At 43.4% G+C, this 18,496-nt stretch overlaps 1 protein-coding gene across 4 annotated transcripts in view; it reads left to right on the top strand.

The window, feature by feature from the left end:
- The first annotated feature begins 11,241 nt into the window (after positions 1-11,241).
- OPCML (opioid binding protein/cell adhesion molecule like) overlaps positions 11,242-18,496 on the top strand; it is a 1,092,873-nt gene continuing 1,085,618 nt past the window's right edge. Inside the window, exon 1 of one of the 4 annotated variants that reach the window (XM_082683299.1) lies at positions 11,242-11,677. In XM_082683299.1, coding sequence (XP_082539425.1) covers positions 11,617-11,677 — 61 coding nt within the window. In that variant the 5' untranslated portion in view covers positions 11,242-11,616. The remainder of the gene's footprint in view (positions 11,678-18,496) is intronic. The other 3 variants (XM_082683304.1, XM_082683303.1, XM_082683293.1) reach the window with 3 other exon arrangements.

Genomic DNA, 18,496 nt, shown 5'->3' with positions numbered 1-18,496 from the left:
AGGCTGTAAAAGCAGGTGGCTTCTAAAGTGACAACTAGTAATAATGGTCAGTGAGTTAGTATCTATGTGACACTGAGGAGTCCAGGGTAGCTCCTTGGGAACATGGGGACACTGTGCAGAGGTCATTGTGTGCATGGATTTAGCTACAACAAATGGCCTTCCTCAGCTCCCATTATGGTGTTTTTCCACAATATTAATGAAGTTATTTTTTCTGGTGACACATTTATGATAAGAATATATGCATTTAAGGAGGCTCTGGAAATAGTGATGTCAAACAGCAAGAGATTCATCTGGAAAGGAGGCCAAAGTTCATTGAAATATGTTGACTTGGTCATTCTCCTTTCTCCAGGGTTGCTAGGGCCACAGACCACTTTTCCTGGAGAGTTCAAAACCTGCATGGTAGAAGTTATGAGAGACACACACAGTTTTGTTAAAGATAACAAAAGGAGAACAAGTACACTCAAAACTCTGCACTATGTGAATGAAGTCCACATAACCTCCTCTTCAGATTCCGATCTCTCATTTTATGTCAGCTTCAGCTTTGTTGGGCATGACAAAGATTTGGGGGAGAATTGTTCATTCCAGGGAGTACCCAGCAGCATACCCCTCAGAAAAGAGAGAAAGAGAGATTGAGAGAGAGAGAGAGAGAGGAACTTCCCCTCCTGACAATTGCACTTCAATAGTCTAGCCTTCTGAGCAGGGGCATCTTTAGGTTAGCAACCGAACTTGTAAGTCTTTAGTTTAACTGAACTTTGGAGCCTTGGAGGCTCTTACATCCTTCAAGAAAATATTGAAAGCAGAAGCAAGTGTGTCAAACACAGGTACCTAGTGAAGCTTGAAGAATCTAATTTTGCAGGAGGGCATCTTCATATAAATGCTGCAGTTCTGCTGTAAAGTAAGTCAACCCTCTGCTGAGGAGGGAAATCAGATTCATTTCAGTCTTGAGCTATCCACAATTTCCCGTTCAAATAGATGGAGCTTGAGTTTGTTTTTTTCCCTGTCATTACTACTCGGTCCAGTGTTTCCATTTTAAAAGGTGTGCATGTGGACTGAACCAAAACAGGGATTATTTAAAATACTGTGCCTGTTGGTTTCATTTAAATGGCCCCAATATCTTTGGCTAATAGTAAGGGCATTTTTAGTAAAACACACAGATTTGGCCAGGTCTAGACAATTTAATACTTGCTGCAACAACAATAATTTGGGGCATTTGTAGGACCAGTTATTATTTTTCAAAGATTTTCCCATTTGTTCCTTGATTTTTCTCCCTCTCTTCCCTGGGAAATGTCGAGCAGGATGGCAGGACCATGGCATCTTCTATAGTGACTCAGCCTTCTGTTCAGACCCAGCTTCTCTTTGTGTGCAGTGCGTGCTCAACAATTAAGTGCTCAGTAAATGTTATTTGAAAATAAGCCAACATGGCCCATGACTAGATGCTGATTTCATTTGCCACATACAAAGACACATATTGGGTTGAAATAATACCTCTTAGGTTCCTCAGCCACTTTACAACATAGAATACGTGATACTCCCAGCCCCCAGAGATGGGAGACAAACTTGCCCCGGCATCTCTGTGAAGCTTTAGAATGGACTCCAGGTATAATACTTTAAAGAATGTATGCATTGCCTGCACACTGACTGTTGGTCTCTGGAAAGAGGTGAATGTGGAATTAAGTGCCTCATGGCTAGAAAATGTCAGAACCTAAATTGTAACCTAAGTATATGATTCCTAGTTGCACAATTTTTAATTACCTGAGCTTTATTTTAAAATTGGTTAGAGTAGCAGGCACAACCCTGAACTCAATGTCACACAGTCTCTGGGGCCAGCCTTTGCTAACAAGGCCTCCTGCCTCTCCTGAGCTCCCATCCTGCAGGAACACTTCTTTGGGTCTTCAGCCTCACACAAAGGGTCAGTGTCAGCAATATCTGAACACATGAGTGGGGGAGGGGTGAAGACTGAGATCTTGTCTCTGTGCTGGATGCCTCTGAGCAAGTGGGCCTGGGCTGGGTGGGGCGAAAGCAGCAGCTGGTGCCATGGAGAGGCTGGAGGGGTTGGGAGGCAGAAAGAGAAAGAGACACAGTTAAAATTCTCTGCCATTGCCTGACCATGTCCCCTTGGTAGCCATGTAGTCAGGGAATGTGTAACTGTGTGTTTTTCTTTTTCTCTACCCCCCTCCCCGCCTTTCTCTTTTTCCTCCCCCAAATGCAAATCAATAGATGTGTATTCACAGGCTAACACGATGTCAAGGAGAGAAGAGTAGCCTTTTCATCCAGAGTAGAGTGCAGGGAGCAGCCCCTCCACACAGGGAGAAAAGGAAAACAGGAAATGAGAGGGGGAGGAAAAGGACAGAGAGAGAAAAGGAGACCAAATCTGGGGAGAAGATGGTGGATGGCGCCCTGGGAATGCATGGTTGTTTGGCCATGCCTTCTCACTTCCACGTGGTGTGAACATCCTTTCATCTTCCTGCACTTCGCCTTGGGAACAGGGTAATGAATTTTTTCCCCAATAGCTAGAATACTTCAGTTCTTGCTTTAAATTTGTTCTGGAAAAAAGTGCATACTTAAGTGAAAATCAGATGCCATTTTCTTCAATACCTAGCTAAAATTCGATCAGGCAAATCTAGGTGGAAGGCTTTAACGATAATGTGAGCTTGGATAATATATTGTCATGAACAAATCTAGCTAGTTTCTGGGCTGTAAGTGAACCAGGGTGATGCTTATGTGACTAGTAACCACAACAAGAACAATAATAATGAGTGAAAGAAGTATTCATTGTTGGAAGTGACTGATCAGAAAGAGAATATGGGGATTGTAGTCCTGGCTTCTTCCTTGACTTCTGGGTCTTTTTGAGCACATACTTGAATTGTAGGTGTACTGTCTGGCTCAGTTGGAAGAGCATGTGGCTCTTGATCTCAGGATCATGAGTTTGAGCCCCAGTTTGGATGTAGAGATTGCTTAAAATGAATGAATAAATTAAAACATAAAAAAATAAATTGCAATGCCTCCTCATTTTTCTATCTGGAAAATGGGGCTAATTAACCCCTCCTCTATGTTACTTCACATGGGAGTGAGACAGATAACAGATTATAAATGTCCAAGTCTTCAATGTGCATGTCAGCAACATTAGCTCTTATTTTAGTTACTCTTATTTATGTAGGATTTTAGCTTTATATTAGAAAAACAGCCTTTTATTCCAGGTGTTTTGAGATTTTTATTTGTAATATCCTTTTTCTTTATGTCACAAAGTGTCTGAACTAGTAGGGAGTTAAACATGGAAGGCTGGCCTCCATTTTGCCCTGCAATATCTTCTCAAATCCCACAAAAAGGATAATAAGGGGTTAAAAATGTACAAAGGACAAAAAAGTTGGAAGAAGAAATGAAAGTGGTTGAGAAATGGAGATTCCTTTGAAAAGAAAAAGAATGAGTGCACATGATTTAGTAAAATAAAACAAAATAAAACAAAACAAAACAAATAAAATAAAGGTGAGATGTAAGGGTGTGCAAAGAATGACAGCCCAGGAATGACAGCTTCAGGGTAATTTGGAAGGCAGAAGTGGGGAGGAATGAGTGAAAAGCCTGTTTTAGACACAACTCCACCCCAGAATGCTCTGCCTCTCCTATTTCCCATGAATGGGAAATTTATTTTTTTGAAGGAATTGAAGAAGAAAGAATCCAAGCTCAGCCACAGGAGACAGTTGAGATAACCTGGTAAAAACAGAGAGGTTGAGGATCTCCATCCTGAATGGTGAAACCCACTGGATCACCTTCAGAATGCTGGAAACCAGGATCTTACCATCCTGGTAGGTGAATAGAGGCCTCATTTGGAGAAACTTGAGGGACTCAAGATGAACAGATCTACAACTACTGACATTTGGGGGAAAATGGTCCCAAGGCTGTTCCTTGTCCCAAGGCCACTATTAGCCTGCTAATCTTTGAAGGATCCACTAATAAAATAAATACCATTGGTAAACACAGATTCCAGACAGTCTATTATTGCTTTATTTTTTTAAATATGAAAAGAAGACCAAAGATCGGCAGACAGTTGAAGCTTTCTTACATGAAAGATAGATATAAAAACAAATGAGCAGAATAAAAGAAAATTTAAAAAATAAAATAAAAAAAGGAAAAGCAAAAGGAAACAATACCAAGTATTGATGAATATACTCAGAAAAGATGTAATCATAGAATAAGAACAGGGCACTGTAAAAAAATCAGGCAACAAGAAAAGCAGTTTGAAATTAATAATTTGATAATGACAATTTTTAAAAAGTCAGTAGGATAAGTGGAAACAAAAGTTTTAAGAATATCTTGAAAAAAAAAAGAAACAAGAAAATATAAGAAAATTAGGGAAGTAATCCTGAAGACTAAGATTCATTTAATAGAAATTCTACAAAGAATGAATAGCAGAGAGGAGAGAAAATTTTCAAAGTCATAATAAATAAACAAATTAAAAATTCTCAGAGTTGAAGAACATGAAATTTCTGTATTGGAAGAATGTCTGACACAATGAAAGAAAACAGATCCACATGAAGAATTTCATCTTTGTGAAATTTTGGAAAGCTATGGATAAAAACAATATTCTTGGAACACTGAAAAAAATTAAAAAAAGAATATTCTAAATGTTTACTGAGAGAAAATCAAGACATCTCAAATATAAATAAATGCAATTTGACATAAATCATACTTTTCAACAACACTTAAACTTAGAGGAAAATGGAGAAATAATTTCAAAATTTAGAGAGGATATTAATTTTCAAACAGAAAATTACATCTACAAATTCATCTATTTGTAGATGAACTAACTATACTTGAGTGAAATTAGGATAAAGCCATTTTTTTAAAAGAATTTATTTATTTATTTGACAGACAGAGATCACAAGTGGGCAGAGAGGTAGGTAGAGAGAGACAGGAAAGCAGGCTCCCTGCTGAGCAGAGAGCCCAACATGGGGCTCCATCCCAGGCAGGACCCTGGGATCATGACCTGATCCGAAAGCAGAGGCTTAATCCACTAAGCCACTCAGGCACCCCATAAAGCCATTTTTGAATATTCAAGTTCCTCCCGCAAATGACCACCTATGAATGCTTTCTCAGCAAACTATTTAAGGATGTGTTTCATTAAACCAAGGAAGAACACCAAGAAAGAGGAAAACCTACATCCAGAAAACAAGAGAGAGACATAGGGCATCGGAAGCTGTTAGTACAGGGAAGTCCCAGACAACTGAGGGCCAGGTGGATGGAAACCTTCAGAAAGAATGCCTTTAAAACATGAGGCTAATAGATTACTAGGTGTTTTTAGCTATACTGAAAGGAATTTTAGAATTCCGCAGGAGGATTGGAGAGATTTAATTATAGGTCTATATAAGATTCAGTAAATGAAAAAAAAAAAGGCAGTATCATCTTTGGGAAAAACAAAAAGTTGCATAAGAAAGACAATAGTTAAATAATCATAACAATGTAAAATACTAAATAATGATGTAATTAAACACTGTGACATATTGAGTTGATGGAAAGAGGATAATTATGGAGGTTGGTGGTGAACAGGGTTAAATCCTTATCTTCTATAGTAAAAAGTCAATAGATACTTTTAAAAATTGTTAAATCAGGAAATAGCAGAGTAAACAGATTTTTAAAAAGACCAATAAAAAAGGAGTGGAATTTGGAATGCTATTTTCTTCTTTTTAAAAATATTTACATATATACTTATATATATATGTAAATATTTTAAAGATTTTGTTTATTTATTTGACAGACAGAGATCACAAGTAGGGAGAGAATGGGGAGGAAGCAGGCTCCTTTCTGAGCAGAGGGCCTGATGCAGGGCTCAATCCCAGGACCCTGAGATCATGACCTGAGCTGAAGGCAGAGGCTTAACCCACTGAGCAGCCCAGGCGCCTCTGGAATGTTGTTTTCAATAAGCCTTTAGTACTAGTAATTTAATAAATCATATAATATATTCTTTTATTAAAGTCTTTTAAATGAAGAAAAAAAGTGTCATGCTGGCAGCCACGTAGAAAATCTTTATAATAGTTTCAAATAAGTGCATCTAGATCTTTCTGGTAGGATGCAAAAACTTCAGTCTTTGGAGTCAGACAGCTCTGAGTACAAATCTCAGCTCTGTCACTTCTCTGCTGGGCCCAGGGGAAGTCCTAGGTGACATGTCTGGAAATGAAGGTCTACTTTGTGGAAGGAATTGGCGTGAAAAGTAGACACCATCCATATTAGCATCTAGCAGGGAAATCGACACGTAGTGGGTATTTCATAAATGGTATTTATTGTTAAAAGTATCAGACACATGACTGAGATATTTTATAAACATGTTAAAAGACCAGAAGTGACATACCCTGTGTGAGCAGACCCGGTGACTTCAGAAGTGTTTACTTTTACAGTCATAAGAGAGTTGCTTAATCAATTCTTTCTCCTCTGAACTAAATGGTACCTTTGTGGTTTACAGGAGTTATTGTTCCTTTCAGAGACTCTAACTTGCTCTGAAGGAGGCTCCAGTTCATTTTGGAATATTTAAAACTATAATGACAGAGTCCAATTTTAATCGGTAGTATTTTACCGTCTGTACTTTTTTTTATTATTTACAAGAAAAAAGCCCTCAGTGCTACAAAATGTAGAATTCCACCCTTCGTTGTCCCTTCGTCAGGCTGCAAATGCAGTGATCCATCATCCTAACACGATTTACAGAGTTGATTTCAGTACAAAGTTGCTAAATGCGAATTGTAAGAAAGAGCCTTTAGTGTCTCCTCAAGTCATGTCCCTGCCTTGGGGCTTCTGCACAGGCTGTGCTTTCTGCCAGGAACAATCTCGGCTTCTTTCCTCCTGGCCTCTTCTTCCTCTAATCCAGTTTAGAAGCCACTTCTTAGAGCATCCTCCCACACTCTCCATCTCCCCTTTGTTTTGTGCTCTCCTACCAACTTACATGTTTTCTACAATCACTTAGCACAAATATAATCAATGATATAATTAGCACATTAATATCCGTCTTCCTTACTACTCTGAATTTTAGGTGGGTGAGGATAGTTTTTTATCTTGCTTTATATTACACGTCCTTCACATCCCATACATCACAGCAGGTGCATGATGAATATTTATTCCATGAGCAAATGAACGAATGAATGATGAATGAATATGAAGGACCAAAGGTAGTATACAAAGTTTTTAAAAACGTGAATCAGAGGGAGTCCTTGTATTCTTTCCCCCAAGGTCACATATCTAGTGGGGAAAGAGGTAAGATGGGGACCCTTCTCACAGAAGAAGGACCCCACATTGACCCATCCTTCTCCAGTCCCCATCTAGCTCTAAGTAGCCGGCCACTCTGTGGAGAGGTTTGCCTAACCATTGTCCCTGGTCCAGAGGAAAGAAGCATAGGCTGGAAGAAAAGTGTGATAGTCAGCCTCATTGCACAATGGCCTGGTTTCGGTTGGTTTGTTCCCCGATCTTATTGCTATTTAAATACAGTTTTGATGATTTTGTTTGCTTTAGAGGAAGAAAAAAAAGATTCATGAAAGGTATAAAACTGCATATTATTTACCCCAGAGAGGAGAACAGTCCCCCTAGTAAATATGCATTGAAGCATTTTTATTTGTATTTGTATTTTTTAAGGTGTTTAAATAGACCCAGTAGACCGTAATCTCTCTTTTCAGAGTTGGTGCCATCTATTGATTAAATATGTATTTATACATTTCTTCTTCTTCTTCTCTTTTTTAAATAAAAGAGACATATTTTAATCATATAATAGACCTAGAAGAATTGATCAGTAAAAATACATATTTATGTGTTTCCTTAAGGAAGATTTTATTAAGCATATGCATTTTGAAAACTAAAATATTTCTTAATATATAGATATTTGTTAAATGTGAATTTAATTAAAGGTACAGAATGAAGGCATGTGTTTATTAGGAAATATTTTGGTTGAATAAATGCGATTTTTTTTTTTTTTTTTGATTGGGGAAGAGGGGCAGAGGGAAAGAGAGAGAGAATGTTAAGCAGGCTCCATGCCCAGCACAGAGCCCAATGAGGAGCTTCATCTCACAAGCCTGAGATCATGACCTGAGCTGAAATCAAGAGTCAGATCTTAGGACTGAGCCACCCAGGTACCCCTAAATGGGACGTTTTCAGAACAAAAATGTTATTCATAGTAAGTAGAGAGAAAACTATGAAACTTTGGTATATGAAAAGCCTAGATTTCTCTGTCACTCATTAGCCTTGAAGAGGGAACTTGGGGGTTTCTATAACCCAGTCTATTTTTTTTTTTGAAGATTTTATTTATTTGACACAGAGAGATCACAAGTAGGCAGAAAGGCAGTCAGAGAGAGGGGGGGAAGCAGGCTCCCTGCTGAGCAGAGAGCCAGCTAGATCCCAGGACCCTGAGATCATGACCTGAGCTGCAGGCAGAGGTTTAACCCACTGAGCCATCCCAGGACCCTGCGATCATGACCTGAACTGAAGGCAGAGGCTTAACACACTGAGCCACCCAGGTGCCCCCAGTCTATTTCTTTACCTGTGGAATAGGGATAGAAATGAGGGGAAAAAACACACGTGAAGTTCCTAGTATTGTGTCCGGTCGAATAAAGGTTGATGTCCTTTTCCAAGACATGGGTTCACGTCTGTGCCCTATGCTTCTCAGGAGCTGCAGAACCTAAATGACACTTAGCACACTGTTGTCATCAAGGGGAATGCCCGGTGAGGGCGTAAACTCCTCTCCCCTCCTTGTGGTTATAACCCTGTTAGTGAAGGCAGGCCTGGACTCAAACCCTGGCTCTATGCCTAAACATCTCTATGACTTTGTGGAAGTTATTTAAAACTCTTTGAGCACTATGGGAATAATCATTATTGAGAAGATAAATAGGGGTTATATGAAGCCAATAACAGAGGACCTGGCACACAGATATTCAAAAAAATGAGAATACTCAATATTATGATTTTTTTTTTTTTTAAGGAAAGCTTTAGAAACAGAAAAACCTGGGTTTGCAATTTGACTGTGTCCTTAGGTAGCTGTGTGACCTTGGAAAAATTGCCTAACCTCTCTGAACCTCCGTTTCCTCATCTCTCAAGAAATTATAATGATGCTTTCTTGGAAGACAAGGTTTTGGGTAAAAATATTTTTTAAAACCTAAACAAATATTTTTAAAAACCTTGGTTCACAAAGGGTGCAGAAGTGATATCTGTGACTTGTATAAGGCCACTGATTGCCAGGCCTGACTAATTTTTCTGTTTCACACCCAGCCCCCTGCATTTCCTCTCCCATTACTAGTCCGGTCAAATCTGGGCCAGGCCTACTAACAAGTACCCCTGCCTCAATAGACCCTGTGTACTTTTCCCAGATTAATTTCCAGAAATACACTTTCCCTTATTCGTAGTGATTCCATGCTCAAAAAGAAATTAACTTTCTTTTTTTCTTTCTAGCAATAGTAGGGAATTTCTAAATGCCATTGTTCTAGAATTCAAGGCCTTTTTCACTCTGTCTTCCATTTACTCCCCAAAGTCCTCTCCCAGTTTTTCCCCAAAGGGTTTCTGTCTGTATCTGCTCTGTTTCTTCATCTTGGAATATCCGTCTAATTTCTCTGGTCTCGCTGATCCCCACCCTTTGCAAGTCAGTTCTGTTCTCTAGAAGATCCAGTCACTTGTTATAATTTTGATAAACCTCTGTAGGATTCTAGTATTGTTCAAAGCACTCCCAGATCAATTGTCTGTAAATGCCATGTGTGTAACTTCGGTGTGTAGATTTTGACCTTATTACTTAGTGTGTGTCCCATTATCTTCTATTTAGAGCCAAAAGATGTGTTAATTTTTGCCTTCAAATATACTGTAGACCCTTTCCAAACAAGAGCAAATCATATCCCTCATACCCCAGCCTTTAAAAAGGACTTTATATTAAGTACATACTTTGTAAGTACCAGGTGATGATTATTTATATTTATCATATGTTTTCTACTTAACTCATAAAGTTTCAGACTTGTTTATAAGGAGGTAAGGAATTAATTGTCTCACTTCTTTAAAAGCAAATGGGCTTCATTTTGCAGAAAGGAAGGAGCTCTGTTAGACTAAAATGACTTGCTGGCGATTGGTTGTAGACATAGAAACTGTGGCGTTTGCTGTAGGACAGACTTGTGTTTGAATCCCGGCTCTCATTAGCTGCGTGGCCTTTAGCAAATTGCCAAACCTCTCTGAACCTCAGTTTTAGCCTGTTAAAATCCAGTAATAATAATGCCGACATGGCAGGACTATGGTGAGGATTAATTAAAATAATACGTGTGAATATGTGTGCTGTAGTAGGTACACGGGAGACGTTAGCCATTGCGGTGGAGGGGAGGAAGAAAGCTCTGACACAGGCGACAGCACTCAAGATCTCCAGCCACGCATACACTTCAATCTGGGAAGGGGTCCAAGCCTCTGCGGGTCTTTGGGGGACACTCTGGGATGGAAATAGTGTTATATATATCTGCCCAGTCCCTTTGGTAAAACCTAGTGTGGTGTTCTTATCACAGATCCTCAAGGTTCAAAGGATATTTCGCGGGTAGCATTTACTCAGCAAGCAAAGTGTACCACCCATAAGCATGCTTTAGGGAAGGCTACAGGCTGTTTTAGAGCAGGTACTGAGCAGGAGAAATTCTGAGGTATATCACACCCAGAAATACTGTGGGACAGGCTAGACTGTGAAAGGGAAAAGCAAAGACAGAAAGCCACAGGTATGCTTCCAGGCCTCCTCTTGAAGGCAGCCTCCAATTACTCTGGCAAGTTTCTGCTTCCTTGAGATCTAATCAGAATATATCCCTGCCTATACTGTAATCATAGCAATTGTTTGAGCTTCTATAGCATCTTGTCTTGGTAGAGTTTCAGAATGCTCTAATTGTGGGGAACTGGCCAATTCTCTGCATTCTTTGTGAAAAAAAATCTTAACGCACCCATCTTCCTGCTGGGAAAACTGAATTCCTTCCAAGTGCTCTTAATAGCAGAATTGGGGAGCGAGGTGCAGATTTAATTGTTTCAGTGTTCCTGTGGGTTACAGCTCCTTCTGGCCCCCTACCTGGAGACCTGGAAGAAGGAACAATGATAAAGAATTAGCGTGGGCTTTAGTCACATTTCCTTTTTTGTTGTGCCCTGAGCCCTGCTTGGGTAAGGATGACACCAACAGTTCCAGCCTCCTCCCCACTGCCCACCGAGGCGCTCGTGTGTGCCCACAGAAGCCATACACTGGCATACTGACACAGACACCCGTGCACACTGCCGAGCTCCGGGTGAGAGGTGATGAAGGGACAGGCTTCAACTCCCCTTGGAGTCAAGCCTCCCAGATAGGAAAGCCTCCGGGTGTCGCTCAGCAGAGTGGAGCCAATGCGTGCCTTGGAGGAGGTCTGCTCTGAGCCCTGTACAGATTGGTGCTGATGATTCTTACCAGTTGTGTGTATGTGCAAGAAAAAAAAAATCAGAGAGGCTGCCTGCCTGCTCCCATCTCTCGCGCGCTCTCTCTTGCTCCCTCTCTCTTTTGCTCTCTCCCTCCCTTTGCAAACATTGGATTTAAACCTGCTCAGAATTCAGCACAGAGGAAGGCAGCCGCGGTAGCAGCAGCAGAAGCAGTAGCAAGCCCAGCAGCTGAGACACCACAGCCTCAAGATGTACCACCCCGCCTGCTGGATCGTCTTCTCCGCGACGACCGCCCTGCTCTTCATCCCAGGTACCGGGGGAAGGGGTCCGTCTATTCCTGGGGCGATTTGGAGGTATTAGAGCATTAGAGGAAGGGGGAAGGAGGAGAGCCCAGGAGCAAGAGAGGGAGTGGGAGATGCATGTGGGGGAAAGAGGTAGGCTTGCTGTATGCACGCACACACATCCGCTCCTCACTCACACGCATGCAGATGCTTGCAGCACAGGATTTGCTCTCTGTTCCCTGTGATGCGATCCGTGAGCTGGGTTCGAGAGCTGCACCGTGCTGCGAGGCACCGCTGTTTCTCTGCAAGGTACCAACTAGCATTAACCAGTTGTGGTCCCAGGGGTAAGAGAAGAGGGGTTGAAACTCCCAGTCGTAAATCCTTCTGGCCGCTTGTGTTGGGACCTGCAGGACAGATGGAGCACCCTTATTTCTGTCTCCTGGTTTCTCTCTGTTTCTGAATCAGTCTCCACCTCTCCTGGTCCCCTGATCTCTGTTTTTTCCAGTCTCTCTGCCTGTCTCTTTTCTCTCCACTGCTCTCCCTCCACCCCTCCCTCCCCCCTCCCTCCTGAACCTGGTCTCCCCACTCTCTGACTCCAGCTCCTTGCTCTCCTGATCCTCCTCTGCTCCTGCATTTCCTGTCTTCACACAGTCCGTCTACCACCCCCTCACCCTTTCTTTATCCTTCCGCCAAATGGGCAGATGATGCCTTTGGAATCTACAATCTACTCACTGTCTCCTCCTACTCCTCACCTGGGAAATGTGTATTTCCCGTGACAGAATTTGGCATGTTCTCCTGGGGGAAGACTGGGAATCGGGATTTACCTGATTCTCCTCAGCATCTTCCCTACCTTATCTAGTGATTTAGATGTGATCCTACCTATCACAGCAGTTACTTGTTTGGGGAAAACAAATCTGCAGTGACACAGGTAAGATGCTGCAATCCTACCAGAATGAGCTTAATGGAAGTGTTGCAAAACCCAACACGTTCTAATAGATTTGATAATTGCACGCGTGCTGTTCGCAAGCAGACAACTGAATGCCTGCAGGCATCCTTCAAACAATGCTGAAGGGACTGGGTTATGCTTGCCAAGGTTTTAGGCAGCATCAAAGTGTCTGTGGGGTTTCCATACTAAACCCCAAACCAGTAAGGATTTTCTTTTCCCTCCTCACATCCCCCCACCCCCAACAAATTGAAATACATGCATTTGGGTAAACATTAGCTTAATGTAAAATCCCATACATATATACACAGACGCAAATTCCGAGATTCTTAAACCCTACATATCCTGATATAGGTAGAATGCATAATTTTATATTTTTTAAATTGAGAATCCCTTGGTTTTGGTTTTTATTCTCAAGACATTAAAGCCCTAATATTTCTAAGGACCAGAGTGAAATTAGAAAAACAAAAGTTTACTGGGGAGAAAGAAGAGAGAAGTGACTTAAAAAAAAAGAAAAAAAAATTCCTTGTATGATGTTTTCCAGGGTTTTTAAAAAATCATACTTCTTGTAGCAGGGATGGCTCTGCAGAATCGTGTTTCCAGCTGTTCTTTAGGCTGAGAAGTTCAGAGTGCGTGGTGCTGTCATTCTTCTGCAGATTCCAGCCTGGGAGGGGGTTTTGGCCAGACAGGGTTCAGGGGAGAAAGGCAGGACAGGCAGGGAGCACTCAGTACCTGCTCCAGCCTGATAGAGGGAGCCAGGTGGGCACTCTGGGTCCAGTGTGAGAAGACAAACTTTCCTGTGTGTGCAAGTTCCCTGACTGCCTGGCAGCCCCTGGGGCCTCTTGGTGCCAGACTGCCTTCCTCCCCCTGTGCTTGGGCCCAGACAGGAAGAGCTGCAGAGCTCAGTACCCCCTCCCCAAGGGCTCTTGCCTGTGGGTTTGCTCTTCCTCCAGAAAGGGATCAGAAAATTATACCTCAAAATGGGAGGGGGTGAGTCCTAGTCAGCTGAAGCTGCATTGCAGTGCACCCTGAAGGAATCAGGGTGAGACCTCCCTCTAGAGGTCCCGCGGCACCCGCAAACGCAGCTCCACTCCATTGGTAGGGTGTTGACCTTGCTGGAGAAGCTTCTGTACCTAAAGCTAGCTGTGCTCAAGGGAATGACCTCAGCCTTCCCAGCCCTTCTGCCCTCCCCATAATAAAGTGTGGTGGGCAGGAGTGAGGGCAGGGCACAGGGGAGAGCCTCGGGTCACTTGTGCTCAGAGGCTACTCTGCTAACTGTGCCAGGAGTCCGCCCTGAGATGTCTCCCAGGGAGAAGGAAAGGTTGGCTTTGGGTAGCATGTGTGGAGAGAAGGAAAACACTTCATGAGGGGTTTCTGTGGGACCCAAAAGTTCTGATGAGCACAAATGGCTTACTTGTGACTTCTTCCTCCTTGCTTCTCTTACTTCCTTCATCAGGCTTTTAGACTTTTTTTTTTTCTTTGTTTCAAATGATGCTTTTTCTCCCATCGGGATTAACACCAGCTCATTAGCCACCTCCTTTTCCTGTGTCTTAAGACAGAGGCTAATGCTATAGTAAAACCCTGACCTGGTTAGGCCTTGATGCCATTTTATTCTGCAGCCTTCTGTATCTTGGTAAACATGCCTCCATCCCAGAATGATTTTAAGGTGAATATTGTCGCCTCTTGGTGCCTTCCAGGGAGAGACCGATGGTCATAGATTGCTTTTCTAGGCTGAATCTCAGGGATAGGAAAGACAGTAACAAGTGGAGAATGTAATGAACCCCCATCCAAGATGGGGAGAGGACTTATGTTGACAACTGAAGGGTCGCATTAGGGTCATACTAGGGCTTGAGACATTTGAGCTCCTGAGCTTTTGTGGTCCTAGGTAGGAGGAGAGATGGGTCTAGGCAGAGAGAGCCCTGTGGATCTTGGGTCTGGGGGCTTGGTGGAAAGATGAGTAACTTGGAGGAGCCAGCCCTGAGAAGCCTGGAGGGAAGGACATTTACATTCAAATCACTGGGTGGGGTTGGGTGTGGGGTGGGGGGAAAGAGATTAAAATGCAGAATCCCTGCCCCCACCGCAGACAAGCATCTTTAACCAGCCTAGCAGAACCTTCTGAAGCACTGTAAACCCACTTGGTCTGCACTTTAAAATCTGTGTGTCTGTGGCCTGCAGCACTCGAGTAGAAACTCTTCTTCTGCCTGCCTTTTCCCTTCAGGTTCAAAACTTGGCAGGATGGTATGGGAGTGGAAGTGAGGCTGTGTTGCTGTGTTTAGTGGTCAAGGCTCAGTACCCTGGAGCACAGCACAGCCCTTCTTTTCTCAAGTTCAGACCCTTATCTCCTGTTTGTCCCCTTCTCCCTGGCCGATCTTGCTTGTGCCTCCTATGCCGTGATTCGAAGCAGGACAGTTAGCTGTAAAGTGTCCCCCTCCACCTGGGCTGGACTCAATTGTGTTCCATGCGCAGATCTGTCAGCTTGGATTCACAACCACAGCCACATCCTCCCATATTTGTCTATGGATTCACATAGACAGCTCTGTCAGGTGTAGGGGTCTTCCTTTACCCCCACATACATTCTCACATCTTCCTGTAGGAAAGTGCCCTGGCTCTTGGGTTCCTTGGGCTGGAATGCTTGGCTTTGGGTGAGTCTTGGGGTGGCCTCTACATCTAAATTTCCATGAATTCTTTCCCCATGGCCAGCACAGAATTGAGGAGCTGGCTAAGTTTGCCTGGTTTGCATGAGGGACTCAAGAGGAGAACCCTTTGCCATGGGAGAATCCCAGCCCTAGACTCAACTATAAATGAGATATGAGATATGGACAAGGATTGAGCACCCAGTTATTGTCAAGACTTCGTCATCCTTCTGCCAATCATAGATTTGTGCCCCTCTGCCCCAACCTACCCTGTAGCCCTCGATCCCTTACAAATGATGGACATGTTAATAAGGTCGGGCTACATGCTGTCAGCGCTCAGCATTGGCCCAGTGGCAATAGCAGGCCTGAGAAGGAGACAGGTGTCGGGAGCCTCATAAAGATGGCTTTTTCAGTAGCCTGGAGCCAGGCAGCATTGCTCAACCTGAGATTAATCAGAGATCCCGAATAGCTTGAGGTCCTTGTGTGTTGCTTCAGTCCTGTCTGCTCTGTGCTTTCTGTCATTCTTAGAACCTTCCGCCATGTCTCTGTAGCCCGGAAAATTACAGAATAAGATTCTTGAGACAGTTGGCACTTGCGTGGAGTTCGTTATGTAGCAGCTCTGGGCCTCAGCCTCCCACACCAGCCAGTAACTACTACACTACTCCTCCTGCTCCCTGTCTTCAACCTGTGTCAGAGGTTCACGGGGCAGAGTGTGAGTACACTGAGATGGGACTTCCCCTAAGCCTCTAAGAGTGCGAAAAGCAGAGGACTGAGACCTGGGAAGGAGTTCTTTGAGGTTTCTTTGCTTGACTAAAGGTATTCCCTCGAATCTCAGCCTACCAATCTGTAGAATGGGTTCTAATTATGTATGCTTCCTGTTTCCAGTTGGACAGAATAGCCAAAAGTCTAAGTTAGATGAAAACAAGTGGAACCTTTCTGAATTTTTGTCACTGAAAGCAAAGACAAAAGCACCTCATTACGGTCTCCTAACAATAGGGCAAACAGCGACTTGCACGTAGATGGAGTGAGAACCCCTTCTCGCGGAAGAAGGAAGAAGATGAGCCAGGACCATACCAGCTCACCTGTGACACAGTCTTTACCACAGTGATGAAAATCATCTGAATGTAATTCATCCATTCATTTATCCAGGAAGACAGGTTCTAATTAAGCAAAATCTATTAAGTAAGGTACTCTCCTGCCCCAAGACACATAGATCCAGTGAAACAGGAAATTATTCAGCATTCTCCTTTTGGACTCCCAATGAGATATGCATGCTGACTTTGAGCTTCCCATGCCTTAGTTTCTCTGCATTGAAAACTAGAGCAGCAGACATGGCTCCATGGTCTCCCAAAACAGTGTTTTGCAATATTTTGGGTGGGCTGTTATGGACATGGACTTGCTTATGAGCCCCGTCACCCACGGCCTATGTACTGTGACTTTCCTGTCCCTGGCTCACTGGAGAGGGGCCCATGGCCTGCTGCCATCTGCTCGCAGCTGGTTAGGGCTGGGGAGAGAGGACAGAGGGGAAGCAAAGCCTGGCTATTCCTGTCAGTAAACTCAAGTGTCAGCCCACAGATGGCCTGTGGCTGCTGACAAGCCAGGCTGTCAGAAGCGGTGGATATTAGCACCTCTGGATGTTGAATGACACCTTCCAGACACAGGGGCTGGGCAGGCACTCATAGGAGGGAGACAGGCTGGCATGAGCTTGGGTCAGCTCTGCTCTCGTCTCCCACTCCTATCCCTGCTATAGACACCAAGCTCCTGGGGACATTTGTCCCTCTTGCCTTTTTATGCTGCTGGTGGAAGGTTGAGACTTGGACTTTGCTTCTTAATCTGCGAGGCCTTGGTTAACTCTGCCTTTTCCTGGAGGGTAGGGGGTGGTAACACAGAGGGGCATGGATATCATTCCATTTACCAGATTTCTATACCACTCTGTTCTGTACTCCAAAACAGTGGTGTTTGTAGGGTGAGGGGCAAAATTGAAAGTTCTTCTGGGGTGGAGCAAAATATAATCCTATAACCAGAGAAAAACTTTTAAGACAATTGATTTCTATTCCCTTCCTATTGGTGTGTGAATATATATTCTCTCCGGTCTTCACCTTCTCCTCCTCAAGTCAATACACACACACACACACACACACACACACACACACACGCAGATGAGAGTTTAGCTACCCTCAAAATCACATTCACAACTTCTTAAAGAAAGCAAGTTACTTCCTCTTGACTTCTATCTCTGTCTTTCCAGAACTCGCTGCTGTGGCCTCTAGGCCTTGGTGCTCTCCCTGTGGGCACCTAGAGCAAGGGGCCTGCAGGCTGCTTCTACCAGATAGAGCCATACGAAAGCATGTGTGTGTGCTTCCCCCTAGTGATGCAGAGACCCCCTGCACATTGGCCCACTGGCTCCTGGGCTCCAGGGCTGCTGCTGGAGGCAGGCCTTGCACTTGTTTGCTATCTTTTCCTTCCCACCCAGACCCCTTGGTGCTGAGACGCTAGGGACTCCCCTGCAGTCACTAGACTAACTTAATTAAATGTTTGCAAAATGCTTTGAGACACCCCTGGGCAATGTGCTGGGTAAGTGCAGAGCATTATCATTATGATGCAGGCACATTCCCTTTAATGAGCAGAGATGCTGTGCAGAGAGACCCCTGGAAAGGCCAAGATGAATCGATGCATTAGGACACAGGCCATTGATTGGAATGGCTGCTTGTATGTTTGTGGGGGATGCTAAGTGACAGTCGGATGACACACTCAAATCCAACATGGAGTAAACCAGCATGTTTGGCATTTCAAGGGACAGACTGTCTGAAATGGTCTGAGTGGTCATTTTGGAACCTTTATTCCCAGGGCATTTTCACAGGCTTTATCATTCATGGGAGTTTTTGCCTAGTGGTTATACTTAGTGTGTGAGTATAGTTTTTGCCTGATGGTCCCAAGCTTTATGGTTTACCTGGAGAATTTTTCTTTGGCCTCATTTGTTCCTCAAAGTCACTGTGACATAGGCCAGTCAAATATTGACCCCTTATCTTTGCTTTGCTCGAAACTCTAGGTAGACTTCTGGTTGCCTTTAGAGTCCAAAGTACTCAGCATGGTCCACCTGCCTTAACCAGCCCCTGGTCTCATTTCATCTCACCTCACATCTCTCTCCCCTCCCAGTTCATGGCTCTAACCACTCGGGACTTGATCCATTCCCCAAACACACCATGTTCTTTCTTTCTTCGAGGACTTCATCTATGAGGTTACGAGGCCTAAAAAATTCTGATCCTCTTATC

This window comes from Mustela nivalis, assembly GCF_964662115.1.
Source record: "Mustela nivalis genome assembly, chromosome: 9".
Taxonomy (NCBI): domain Eukaryota; kingdom Metazoa; phylum Chordata; class Mammalia; order Carnivora; family Mustelidae; genus Mustela; species Mustela nivalis.
This window is presented reverse-complemented; position numbering and strand designations above follow the sequence as displayed.